The sequence below is a fragment of the Vanessa atalanta genome, chromosome 12, assembly GCF_905147765.1.
Source record: "Vanessa atalanta chromosome 12, ilVanAtal1.2, whole genome shotgun sequence".
NCBI lineage: Eukaryota > Metazoa > Arthropoda > Insecta > Lepidoptera > Nymphalidae > Vanessa > Vanessa atalanta.
The window spans coordinates 12,750,776-12,764,389 of NC_061882.1; the positions used below are offsets into that span (position 1 = coordinate 12,750,776).

At 41.3% G+C, this 13,614-nt stretch overlaps 2 protein-coding genes across 3 annotated transcripts in view; one reads left to right on the forward strand and one right to left on the reverse strand.

Annotated features, from left to right (window-relative positions):
- The window catches only part of LOC125067655 (lachesin-like), a 118,334-nt gene extending 117,467 nt beyond the window's left edge, over nucleotides 1–867 (forward strand). For both annotated transcript variants that reach the window (XM_047676357.1, XM_047676358.1), the window contains exon 9: nucleotides 20–867. In XM_047676357.1, the coding sequence (XP_047532313.1) occupies nucleotides 20–53 (34 nt within the window). In that variant the 3' untranslated portion in view covers nucleotides 54–867. The remainder of the gene's footprint in view (nucleotides 1–19) is intronic.
- LOC125067935 (uncharacterized WD repeat-containing protein alr3466-like) lies at nucleotides 148–8,726 on the reverse strand. Its single transcript, XM_047676833.1, has 14 exons — nucleotides 8,198–8,726; nucleotides 7,744–8,124; nucleotides 7,562–7,671; nucleotides 5,882–6,042; nucleotides 5,629–5,797; nucleotides 4,918–5,087; nucleotides 4,585–4,739; nucleotides 3,353–3,904; nucleotides 3,137–3,256; nucleotides 2,931–3,031; nucleotides 2,409–2,538; nucleotides 1,957–2,053; nucleotides 512–788; nucleotides 148–249 (listed from the first exon to the last, which is right to left on the reverse strand). Exons 1-14 carry the CDS (start codon nucleotides 8,724–8,726, stop codon nucleotides 148–150), a joined length of 3,054 nt encoding a protein of 1,017 aa, XP_047532789.1.
- Nucleotides 8,727–13,614: the final 4,888 nt, after the last annotated feature.

A 13,614-nucleotide genomic window follows, 5' to 3' on the forward strand; every position in this document is an offset into this window, starting at 1 on the left:
TTCTCGATCATTGTTCCAGGTTGCAGTGCCACGACGAGGACTCACCAAAATAGCGTCCGCCGCATGGCGCCTCTCTCGCACAGCGGATTCTGTGAAATATCGTGTCCTGCGCGTGTGTGACGTACGTTCGCGGACCTCTCTGATACGTTATAAGTTATTATTGTCGCTCGAGCGAGAGAGGTCCGATGACGACGCGTCGTTATTTAATATACTATCGGTAATCTCCCAGCGAGTCCATCGCTGGGGCCTCTGTAAAGTTTGTACATATTATTATAAATATTAAAATATATGAAATCTTTTAAATAATGTAAACGCGCCTCGCGTCTCCGCCCGGGATGCGTCGCGCGTTCCCGACCGCGGGGAGTCGTTACGGGGACGCGTGTTTTAAATTCGATGCCGTCGTTATTATATCGAAGCGTTACGCTAGTGATAGTAATTTTTTATTAACGAGTACTAGAGATAAGTATAATTTCATACGCCACCTCCCGGAACGGCTCCCGCTCGCTCTCACATCGAAGTTGTCTAATTCCGGTCCCGGGCCGATGCGTCCGCTCCCTGTCGCCAAGCGACTAGAAGTGATCGCCTTCGGGTAATTATTTATTTCCGACGGGCCGTCGCCTGCGTCTCGGCGCTCGTGCGGCGTCCGGCGTCCGGCGTCCGGCGTCCGGCGTCCGGCGTCCGGCGTCCGGCGTCCGGCGTCCGGCGTCCGGCGCGCAGACGGCGGCCGGCGTTTGTTAAGTTGTACGATGAGCAGTGATACGGAGTAAAGTAAGTTTGATTCGTTGACACTGTTACTGCCTCACTTGTAAATATATAAATGTAAGTAATATAAATAAAGATGAGATCGTTGAAACATTCACTGGTGTATCACTTATATTACAAATGTATTATATTTAATAAATCATCATAAAGCATTGAGCTTGAAAAGTAAAAATTATAAATATAAATAAATATTATTCAGATTAAGCGGCGTTAACAAGTTATTGAGTAAACCCAAGACAGCTCTTCCGTTATCTTAGTTCTGTGCAGCGCGGGCTAGACTCCCATCGCAATGCTCAGCTTATCTCAGAGGCACTGTTCCTGTTCAAATATATCCGTCTAGATATTAATTAAACGTGATCATCAAACAGAAACTTCCCAAACGTGAATATAAAGTATCGCTGTGTGGCCGTCTGAAAGATGAGTGAGCCCGCAGACAGATGCTGGGGCATAACGTTAACTCCGGAGGTTGCTAGTGGATAAGCTTTGGGCAAATGGTGATACGTAAGTAGGTATAGAGACTTCTTATACAGATATAAGAATATTTGTAAATAAAACCAAGATACTTTATCGAGTCACACTTGTTTAATCAATTATTGTTATTGAATGCCAACTCACACGATTAACAAAACAAAACTTAACATCTAATTGATATGAAATCTCTTCAACTATCGCGATCAAAATATATTGTAATTCCAATCCATTTAATTTTTAGAATACCTGAAAATATTTGTGTACAGAAGTGATAAAAAGTTGCAATCAATGAAATGACATTATTAACAGACCATTAAAGTACTCTTTAAAGCTGTACAGATTTAAAATATCCATATGAAGTAATTTCTCAATTAATGTTTTTATTGTCTCCAAAAAGCGTATAATTATGAATTAATTAAATAAATTGTTGTTTATTTTCACAATATCAATATAATTATAGAAAAAAATACTTAATTATAACAAAGAGTATCGAAACAAGAAAAAAGTTAATATATTAACGGGGGGACACTCAAGAACGACCAAAATACTTATAGGTATTGGTCTACATTTGCTCAAGGTATTTGTGGTGCATACATACATCTAAGGTAATATATGGACTAATTTCAGCGTAATATCACACTCGTCTCCGCTCGGACCCTTTGCAGCGTGCGACCGAGGCAAACGGGCAGTAATATTAGCGCCGAGGGGCGCGCCGGTCACTACCGTCGCCAGTCCCAGAACTGCTGCAGCTGACTTCGCACGCCGTAGTTTGGTTCAATGAGCACGCTACTCAGTCGTCGACCAGAGACCGGAGAACGCACTTCCTCTGAAAACAAATTAGGCTGTCTCTGTCTTGTCTGCTATAATTTACTATTTTCTGAAGAGTACACACTTTGTATCAGGTGGCTCACATCAGAAGTGATTTGATGTTATGGTTCGAATGTCATTGAGCACCTTTATGTTATTTGTGTTTTTAATAAAATTCATTGTGTATCGTATCGTACGTAGCCAGAATACCTGCATATTTCTGGCGAAATTTAAAAGGTATTTGATAGCACCTACGTCACGAAACAGCGTAATGGATTAAATTCTTTCAGAACGAGAAAGTTGGAAACCCTTATACATAGATCTTAATGACCTTGATTTGAAAGTTAGTATTATAATATTAAGAAAACCTGTTCCTGCAGCTAAAATCCAATCTAGAATGTTCTGTCGCTCGTAGGTAAAACCATCCGAGGCACGAGCAGGTTCTCGAAGAACTGAATGCGTCAGAGGGCATCGCAGGGCGTGCGGAGCTGAATCTTCCTGTAATGACGAGGACTCGTCTTACTGTTTGAACTTTAAACTTTTGAAAACCAATTGCTTTTCCCACTTTATCTCTTTTATACTTCCTTTATTTTAGTTGTTATTGTTTTCAACTTTACGAACGACATCTGTAAATCTATTATTATAAGTTAGAATAATATAAAATTTGTACAAAAGAAAACAGACTTCAAATTAAAAAGGGCCCAAAGGAGAAGTAAGCCCCGAACAAAAAAAGAAACCCGAATCGGTTCATAATAATATAATGAGGTTGGTATAATTTACATACTGTGAAATCCTATTAGACGTATATATATAAGATCTAACGATTGGAGCTGCTTTTGGAGTTCATAAGCGGAATTAAAAACACCACGCCAACAACAACTTGAACACACCAATTCATATGGCAATGGCTCTCGTCGCAGCCAAAGTATTTCATCGAGAAGACGTTCTCGAGTCTCCGCTAGCTCATTAAGCTCTTCTCCAGATTCAGGTCCTTAAATAAAATGTTTTATTAAAATATGATTGGGTTTATTAAGGTATTTTCTTTTTTCGTTTGACATGTAAATAATAAATATATAACGTGGTTTTAAACTAATACCATATCCGAAACTAAGCATTAATTCCTCCAAAGGTTCGTCCAGCAGTTTTGCACCAGTCACGGCGGCGGCGCCAGCTGCAGCCAGCAAGCGAGCCGCTTCCGACTCGGGCACAGATGACCCTTTAACATTATATCCGCACTGATGAGTCTGTTTGACTTTGTCTTCACAACATTTGAAACTAATTTTAACCAATGTTAAAATAAATTAATTTATACCTGGCGGCTTCAGTACATATTCTCGTAGCCATCGTGTCACTCCCACGGTGCTCCAGATGCGCGTTTCGGCACTTTCTGTATCATGCAGTGAATCTATGGGGGGTAATCGCCATACTGCCAAATTACCAGATAGCGATCCCACGACTAGCGAGGCTTCGTCACCATCACCCATCAAGCGTACCGCTGGAGCACCTCCTGCCGCCCCTGCCGGTACCGCCAGCACGGCCTGTGCATCGAGCTTCATGTTATGCACGGTCACTCGCCACACACGGGCCCAGCGATCAGCTCCGCCAGTCGCAAGTGTTAGTTCAGACTCATGTCGAATGTGAGGACCCCAACGCACACACTGCACCGCTCCACCATGCGCCGAGAGAGTATGTGCCAGCTCTAAAGATCCTTCTTCGATACTCATTAAATTAACGCTCATCTCCACCCACCATAGTTTCACAAAAGCGTCACGTCCTCCAGTAGCCAATAGTAATAAGGGATGTTCGTCATCAGATTTAAAGTTTTTCAAAGACGAGGTATTGGCGAAATCACAGCTGAGAACTCCTGCATATAATACACATGCAAAATTAGTTCGTGTCTCGATCGTTGAATTGACAAAAAATGCTACATTTTCTTTCATTCGCTTGCTTACTCTGCCTACACAAGGCGATACAGTATTCTATATAACGACCACAGTTTGGCGATTTATAAAATCATGAGTGTAACGCATCACTAACTCTAATCGTTCTAAACGCCTAAATGATTCTAAATATAGCGTAGAGATATGTCTATGGAAATTTATTTTGGGATCGAATGTGGGTGTAAATGTCTAAACCCTTTACAATAGTTGTTGTGGGTAATAAATTAATACTATTATAAACAAAAATAACCGGACGCTCATTAACTGGACGTTCTCAAGTTATAACAGCACATGACGAATGGCACAATCAAGCCGTTAGATTTAATTTCATTTTCATTTAAAAATTTACACAGCCACAATTAATGCAACTCTAATTAAACTACGTTTCGTTTAACGTTTTTAAATTTCTTTAAAATTGCTCGTTTTTTGTTGTTTTATTATTTTTGTACAGAACTACTACAGGTATACAAGTATTGCTGATATCAAAAGTCATTAACATAATTAACAGAAGTGCTGTTATTAAAAGCAGCTCTTTTTTAAATATATATTTGTTGCAATCGCGAAATGAATAAAATATCGACAAACCACTGTCGAAAATAGTTACCGAGGTCGTGAGCGTCCACTTTTTGGCAAAGCAAGGCTGACTGCGGCGGTGGCACTGACACGCGCAGCTCTCCCGCCTCCCCTCCCGTGGCTAACACTCGTCCGTCGGTGGACCATGCGCAACAGATGGCTGCTTCAGCCAGTCCTGAATACACACTGTGAATTACATAATAACAATTGAATATTATTGATATACTTAATATACTTAATAACTTTTCTTTGTGACTATGTATAGAAAAAAAAATTATACTGGATTGTATTTGCATACGTTTCGCTCGTAAAGGAGCTTTATTATTTTTGTTCTCTAGAAATATAAACTTGTCAGTCAATTTACTGTAAAGGGTCTGGACCAGGTGGATCGATGCTCCACAGCGCCGCGAGGCCGTCGTCACTCGCTACGAGGAGGAGAGGCGGACGATGCGGAGAGATGCGAGCGTCGCGCACGCCGCCGCCGCCGTCGCTCCCACAACTTTCCACGGACATAACCATTAGCTCGCAACCTGTCTGTGGGATCAAACTTTTATACATATTATAACAATCAGCTACTAATTACGGGCATGACATTAAAAACGTTAAAGACAAGAATTTGAGTAAGACCATGATGGGTCTCAACATTATAATGTGTATACCATTTTTATTCTTCCGAGAATGAACAAAAAAAACGTCGATGTTTGCGAAATAAATTAAGGAATATCGAAAAATAATATGCACTTGCTTATTGATTGTCAAAAATCTACCATCGGTTTGGAATTTAGCACCTCGGGCCTGAGAAGAACCGGCGAAAGAAACTCAGCGGGATATATATATATTTTTTTAACCATTTTGCATGTACAATGATAATTATATTTTAGTTATTTGAAACAGCCTGGAGGCGATCATTTCATTCCCAAGGTGTGCAGTCAACTAAAAAGTCATTAGTGTTCTAATATCCTTTAGCACATATATTATCAATTTCCTCGTCGGTCTAACAGCTAGCGAGTTATCTTACAGATTCTGATGTCCTGGGTTAAAACCTCACGAGTGTGATTTAATGAATATTATGTACCTGAACGTCCCAAACACGTGCACATCCATCAAGTCCACCACTGAGTAGCAATGCTCCATTCGCCCCGAAATCGACTGCCATTACTGGATATGAATTAGCCGATAATTCTAGTTCTTGTTGAAGCATCTCATCATGTTCCTGATATCTGAAGACTCGTACATATCCATCGCTGAAAGCTCGACATAGTTTGAATAGAATTTGTGCTAGGCGCAAATTAATGACTATTAGTTAAAAATAAAAAAAAATCACTTACCTGCAAGCCGTCGCAATCATTTGAGTAGAAATAGCAATTGAATTTATAGCGGAAGCGTGAGGCGCGCGGATCGTGCAGCGCGCCGCAGAGCCCGCACACTCCAAATGATTTCCGACTTGCTCTATGTCTGTTGCTATATCATCTTCTACGGGTCCTATACCCTAAACATATATATGTTTACTAGCAGTTGGCCGTGGCTTTGCTCGCGTGGAAGTTGAATATATTTACGGATTAACTTAAAATATTACGTTAAGCAAAGCCGAGAAAAGCCGCAGGCAACATTAGAAATATAAAGTTTGAAAGTCCAAAAGGACATGATGTATGTAGTACAACACGCGATGCAAAAAAAAGTCTTTGAAATTCGGCTATAAAATCGATTTCTATATAATCGCATATAAATATATATATACAGCACAATTCTTTTAGTTTTGTATTACTTATAATTAAAAACAAACATCTACAATTATTGAAATAATTTTATGTAAAAAAATATAAAAATGACTAAATTAATGTTTCTTTTTTTACAAGTTGCTATGTTTTCCAATTGATTGAACTGAACGAAACATTTTTTGGATTATTTTGATAGTTTTTTTTGCGTTTCTGTCACATTCAATTAATTTGTGGAAAATACAAAATTGATCTCGATTAAATTAACTTTACAAGGTTATGCAAGCTATTTTAATTATGTGAACTAACAAGAATAATATAGTAAAAATTAGTTGCTGCAGTAAAGCGAAAACATGTTTTCGCTCGTAACGCACTCTTCGCACGCTTCGCATCGTGAAGCGCGCGATGACCTACAGCACGATGGCGACGGACCCTCGTGAAAAACTAAATTCTACGCAAGTGGTTCAGCGAGTATGAATATAATTTATTTTGTATTCCTTAAGAATGTATTTTCTTTTTTATGATATCGGTAGGCAGACGAGTAAATTGGTCACCTGATGGTGGGTGGTCACTAGCGCCCATAGACAATGGCGCTAACGGAAATATTAACCATTCCTTACATCACCAACGCGGCACCAACCTAGGGAATGAAGATGTTATGTTCCTTGTGCATATAGAAAGAAAGAAAGAAAGAACACTTTTATTTGGGACCGTACAAAAATTATAAAAATATATATAAGTTACTTCAAAATTATAAAGAAAATAAAAAAAAGTTAACCAAAGAAAAAAAACAACTTAAATTACTATTAACATTTACACAAAAGAACATAAAAAAAAATTAACAATAAAAATGAATTGACACAAAAAAGGGTTAAAAGAAACAAAAAAAAAATACTATATTACAATAAACATATATGACGTGTCCCAAATAGGTGTACCATTCAGCAATTAATAGGCGTGGACACCTAATGCTGGTTTTCAATGGTACCCTCTTTGATAACTACTGACGGGCGGTGACCAAGTTATAATACGAATACTTAAATATAATATATAGTTACACTGGCTCACTCACCCTTCCAACCGGAACAAAACAATACTAAGTGTTAGGCGGTAGAATATCTAATGAGTGGGTGTTACCTACCCAGACGGGCTTGCACAAAACCCTACCACTATGTAAACTATGTATATTAAAACTTACTCTTATTAAGATTATTTTCCATTAACTTCGTTATCTTAAACTAAAAGTTTATAAGATGACACTTAACATATTACTTACAGTCAATCTACACTCACCTCGAGATCACCGAGAGCGAAATGAACAAGCGGGTTGCAGGGCGGGCTTAAATCATCGTGTACAGAAAGATCTCCTAATGACCACATACGTATTGATTTGTCATTGGAACCTAAATATACAATATCATAAGTCGTAGATTTATATCTTAAATTGACCATAAAAAGATAAAAAATATACTCACCTGTCACTACGTAACGCATATCAGACGCGAGCGCAACGCAAGTCAGATATCGGGAATGAGCGTGTAGAACACGAACACAAGTCGCAGAGTTCGGAGCCCACAGTCGCGCAGTGCGATCCAATGACGCAGAGGCGAGCAGGTCGCGGGCCCAGTGCAACGCAGTCACTGCAGCTATGTGTCCCGTTAAAATGATGTCAGCTACAACGTTTCGTTCTCGCCCCGTCCCTTCGACGTGCCAGAGGCGTACGCGTCCATCGTGTCCTCCTGTAGCTGCACGCTTGAGATGTTGGGTAGCACATAGCACACCTAAATCATGCGCGCCATCCTCCCACAGTAGAGGCGAGGGACCCGTGGTACCCTCTCTGCCTTGTGTGATGATATCTGTAAATAATTAATTTTATTTATGACTTGTAACAAAATGTTGGTGTTTCATTGCAGCAGAAAAAAATATCACCTTCAAAATCAAATACTTTTAACACGCCTTCTGTGCAGGCAGTTAGTAATAGTGCAACGTTGTCTAATGCAGTGATTGCATACACTGCTCCTTCGTGCGCACGTATATAAGCAAGTAATGTCCCCGATCGGACCGCCCACACTCGAATGCCTCCGTCGTCGTGACCGACGACGAGCCTGTCGCTGGTCGCCCACTCTAGAGACCGGGCGGCTGCTGCGTCTGGTGCTGCCAGCGTACGCCTCACAACGAGAGCTTCACTCGTGCTCCATATACGAGCCGCGCCGTCTATTCCAATCGAGGCTAGTAAGATTCCTGACAAAGCGAACCTTACACCTGTAACACCATATCTATGTGCTCTAGGGTACTCGGCGGACTCTACCCAGGCGACATCGCGAGCCCACCGCCATAGCCGTAATGTTCCATCACCACTCCCGCCCACGAGCCGAGGGCCCGCTGTGTCCACACAAGTGACCTCACCGCGCCGCAAGCGCAATGTACCGATTAGCACTGGCTCGCCGACTTTATCCATCCAATGTCTTTATGATTATTTTTTCGATATTTCTTGGTCTGGAATATATTAAATCTATCAATAACAACGATAAAGGGAAATATATTACTCCGAGGACCAGTGCAAAGTATTCTTCAACTCAGCTTATTTGAGAAATTATGAAAACGACTTATTTGATTATAGTTTCAATTATTTAATACATTAGGCAATAGTAGTACGTAGCACGGTGCGTGCAATGGTGTACGAGTATGTCACAAGTCACAACAGCGAATGTGGTGGCGGCGGTGACGTGGTCCTATCGATTGCAGACACGACCTCGAGCGACACGATGAACGCATTACAGATATTATACTGTTTTAATATTGACAAATAAAATTTACATTCGAACTTGACAACTATTGATATAATGCTTAAGCAGCGAACAAACACGATAATCTTGAAAATTATGTGTGTTGGATGAAATTATATTTATTAAAATCACTAAATTGAAAAATATGGATAGTCTAGTAGATTGTATTCGAAAAACTGAAAACTTAGATTTAAATAATATTATACCATCAGACATAAACAAGACAGGGGGACTAAGGAGCTAGAAATATTTGTTGGGGCCAAAGTGATGTTGCGTTACAATATGGATGTATCTAAAGTTCTAGTGAATGGTGCCATTAGGCATATTACTGAAATTATATGGCCCTGCTTCCGAAGAGCACAAATGTATGACACTAATATCCATCCGTCCGTATAGATTTCGGTAAAGACGGTGTTCACAAGCTTTTATGATTAAAGAAATTGTCTATATTGAGGTTATAAATTGATAGTTAAAATTTTAAAGGAAAATTTTATTTTCTTCTTTCATTCATCATTTAAATAAAAGCTTTTTTTTTAAAGTATTTTTACTGACAAAAAGTACTTTTACTTTACATAAATTCAAATTTTAGCTTGTGTTTACAAGCTAAAATTTTAATTTATGTCTCTCTAGAATTAACTTAGGATTTTGATGAGTGAGTGACAAAATAGGTGAACATCGGCCGGCGATGATGCTCATCTAGGTACCGCAGGAGCTGGCAGGTAATGATGGATTCCATTATCTTGGAGAACAATTACTTTATTGCTATGTACCTTCACAGACTGGCGCCAATTAACTTAAGGCTGATAAAATTACCGAATAATCAAATAGATAAAATAAAAAAGTAAAATTTCCGAACAAAATAATTCACAAGGAAATTAAAACAAAGTACAACACCGTTTGACAAAATTAGTTCACTAACCTGTACGTCCTTAACCCCGTGTGGCGGTGTTCGTCATTACACACAGACACGATTAGGGTGCTATTAGCGATTACTATCAAAGCGGCGCATTATTTGTCCTCTGTCGACACTGTAGTATATATGTTGACAAGCTGTTCAAAATTTAATTTATATTACAGTGAAGGGAAAGAAGGCGGGAGGGGTTGATTCAGTGATTAAGCCGAGACGATCGCGCAGATGTCACAATAGTTTTTATCTTTTTCTGTTTGTCTCTGAGAGTATTTTAGTGAAATTATTTGATTCGATGATGGCCATAGATATATATATATATATAGTGGATCTGACAATCATTTAATCAATATAATAATTATAATTAATATGACAGATAATATAAATGTTAAAATGATAATAGTAATTACATTATGTACAATCGACTGCATGATACAGTAACTACTAAATCATTTACATTTTTTTGTGTTTACTTTCATTGAACGAAGTACTAAGGCCACTGGCCTTTCCTACAATTTCCCGCTGTTGTCAAGCTCAAAAAACTAATAAGAAAAATAAATGTGTACTTATCTTAATTGTTTTTTTTTACTCATTTCCAAAATTAAAAAAAATATATTTTTGAACCTCGATGTAGTTTTTTTTTTAAATTTGAAGAAGTAATCTATTAGGATGAACACCAATTTACCACATTAAATGCATAACTCGTCTCTTCGATGGTTGTATTTTATTTATATAATAATACATTATTATTAATAATATATTATATGTTAGAAATACTTATATATGTAGTTACATTTATATTATAATTATATATTTAAGAAACTCATATTTTGTTATTGTATCCGATTTCATAAAAGTGTAATCGATTTCAGAACGTCATTCGTATGGCTTTAAAATATAATACAAGATGTTTTCCTGCGCAAAAGGGTTATTAAAAAAAAAAAAATAGAAGGGAGTCGCGCATGGAATGAAAATAGCAGATTTTTGTGAATTGGATATTTAACTTCAGAACTATAATATTTATAAAATAAAACAAATAATAAATAAATATTCTGTGTACTGGTGTATTTATTATATGTATTTTTATTTCTCTAGTTAGTTGCTGTTCAAACATTTTGTAAATATGTACTAATAAAATCAAAATGCATGAAACCGCCATTGTTATAATTATTAGGAATATTAATTTTGTATATAAAATAAGGAATATAAATGTGTATGGTATACTTTTACCGGCCGATTATCCGATACCAACAGCAATGATTATTCTCTTATTTAAAAGGACTACTAACTAGGTGCCCTTGAGAATCGCACGCACACACTTAAACCATCGACCAAAACAAGGTCAATGTGGTCAAGGTGGACGGACGCAATGGAGATTATGTCCGTGGTGGGCGGAATGTATTATTTTTTTTTAAACATATATTTAGTTTCTATTGTATATCACTAGATGTCGTGGATCATTTTATTCGTGTTTCTGAATCACGCTATCCTTTGTCAAAGAGAATGATATAATAAAACTAGGAATATAAGGTAGGTAGGTAGGTAGGTAGGTAGGTAGGTAGGTAGGTAGGTAGGTAGGTAGGTAGGTAGGTAGGTAGGTAGGTAGGTAGGTAGGTAGGTAGGTAGGTAGGTAGGTAGGTAGGTAGGTAGGTAGGTAGGTAGGTAGGTAGGTAGGTAGGTAGGTAGGTAGGTAGGTAGGTAGGTAGGTAGGTAGGTAGGTAGGTAGGTAGGTAGGTAGGTAGGTAGGTAGGTAGGTAGGTAGGTAGGTAGGTAGGTAGGTAGGTAGGTAGGTAGGTAGGTAGGTAGGTAGGTAGGTAGGTAGGTAGGTAGGTAGGTAGGTAGGTAGGTAGGTAGGTAGGTAGGTAGGTAGGTAGGTAGGTAGGTAGGTTAGGTTAGGTTAGGTTAGGTTAGGTTAGGTTAGGTTAGGTTAGGTTAGGTTAGGTTAGGTTAGGTTAGGTTAGGTTAGGTTAGGTTAGGTTAGGTTAGGTTAGGTTAGGTTAGGTTAGGTTAGGTTGGGGTACATGTCAGTCACCTCCTCGTGGTGTACCCTGGGCAACGGGGCCGGCTTGAGCTTGCTCGTCGGCCACGGCTAAGACTGGCGGGAGGGATGCCGCGGGGCTGCTCCTGGTACGTCCCTGATCGGCGTCAGGGCGGACCATGTGAGTGGCCTCGTTGGCTAGGAGGGAGTGGGAGGGCTCGCTACTCGAGCCTCCCAGGTGTTTTACACCGGCGGTCAGCGGCGGAGCCTACCATCTTATCCGCCGCAGGGCGTCAGCTTCGTTGACGCCCAGCCTCCAGTGGCGAACTCGGGGGAGTTCGCTACATTCTTACGTGGAGGATGAGGGGGAAGGCGCGCACTAGGCGCGCTTTCCATGAATATTCAGCCGCCTTACGGCGGCTGCCGCTGGTGGGGTCGCGGTTGCATGCCCTTGGCGATCCCGTGGCCTCACCACTCGGCGGCATGGTGGAAACCCGAGGATGGTTTTAGTGGGTAGGACAGGGCATTAGCAGTAGCGTGCCCTGGCACGGGGCATTAGTTCCCGGTTGAGTCCCACATACCCGTCCCGGTCCCCCGACCGGGCGGCATGCGTAAATGCATTTCCTCCTCGTTAAACAAAAAAAAAAAAAAAAGGTTAGGTTAGGTTAGGTTAGGTTAGGTTAGGTTAGGTTAGGTTGGGGTACATGTCAGTCACCTCCTCGTGGTGTACCCTGGGCAACGGGGCCGGCTTGAGCTTGCTCGTCGGCCACGGCTAAGACTGGCGGGAGGGATGCCGCGGGGCTGCTCCTGGTATGTCCCTGATCGGCATCAGGGCGGACCATGTGAGTGGCCTCGTTGGCTAGGAGGGAGTGGGAGGGCTCGCTACTCGAGCCTCCCAGGTGTTTTACACCGGCGGTCAGCGGCGGAGCCTACCATCTTATCCGCCGCAGGGCGTCAGCTTCGTTGACGCCCAGCCTCCAGTGGCGGACTCGGGGGAGTTCGCCACATTCCCGCGTGGAGGATGAGGGGGAAGGCGCGCACTAGGCGCGCTTTCCATGAATATTCAGCCGCCTTACGGCGGCTGCCGCTGGTGGGGTCGCGGTTGCATGCCCTTGGCGATCCCGTGGCCTCACCACTCGGCGGCATGGTGGAAACCCGAGGATGGTTTTAGTGGGTAGGACAGGGCATTAGCACTAGCGTGCCCTGGCACGGGGCATTAGTTCCCGGTTGAGTCCCACATACCCGTCCCGGTCCCCCGACCGGGCGGCATGCGTAAATGCATTTCCTCCTCGTTAAACAAAAAAAAATAAAAAAAAAGGTTAGGTTAGGTTAGGTTAGGTTAGGTTAGGTTAGGTTAGGTTAGGTTAGGTTAGGTTAGGTTAGGTTAGGTTAGGTTAGGTTAGGTTAGGTTGGGGTACATGTCAGTCACCTCCTCGTGGTGTACCCTGGGCAACGGGGCCGGCTTGAGCTTGCTCGTCGGCCACGGCTAAGACTGGCGGGAGGGATGCCGCGGGGCTGCTCCTGGTACGTCCCTGATCGGCGTCAGGGCGGACCATGTGAGTGGCCTCGTTGGCTAGGAGGGAGTGGGAGGGCTCGCTACTCGAGCCTCCCAGGTGTTTTACACCGGCGGTTTGCGGCGGAGCCTACCATCTTATCCGCCGCAGGGCGTCAGCTT

Bases quoted from the DNA above. Each gene is read 5' to 3' on its own strand.
- LOC125067935 (XM_047676833.1), bottom strand. From the start codon at position 8,726: ATGGATAAAGTCGGCGAGCCAGTGCTAATCGGTACATTGCGCTTGCGG. The intron at 5,798-5,881 runs GTAAGTGATTTT...TCGAGCTTTCAG, and splicing joins ATGATTGCGACGGCTTGCAG to CGATGGATATGTACGAGTCT. The intron at 2,539-2,930 runs GTGTGTTCAAGT...TCGTCATTACAG, and splicing joins AGCCATTGCCATATGAATTG to GAAGATTCAGCTCCGCACGC.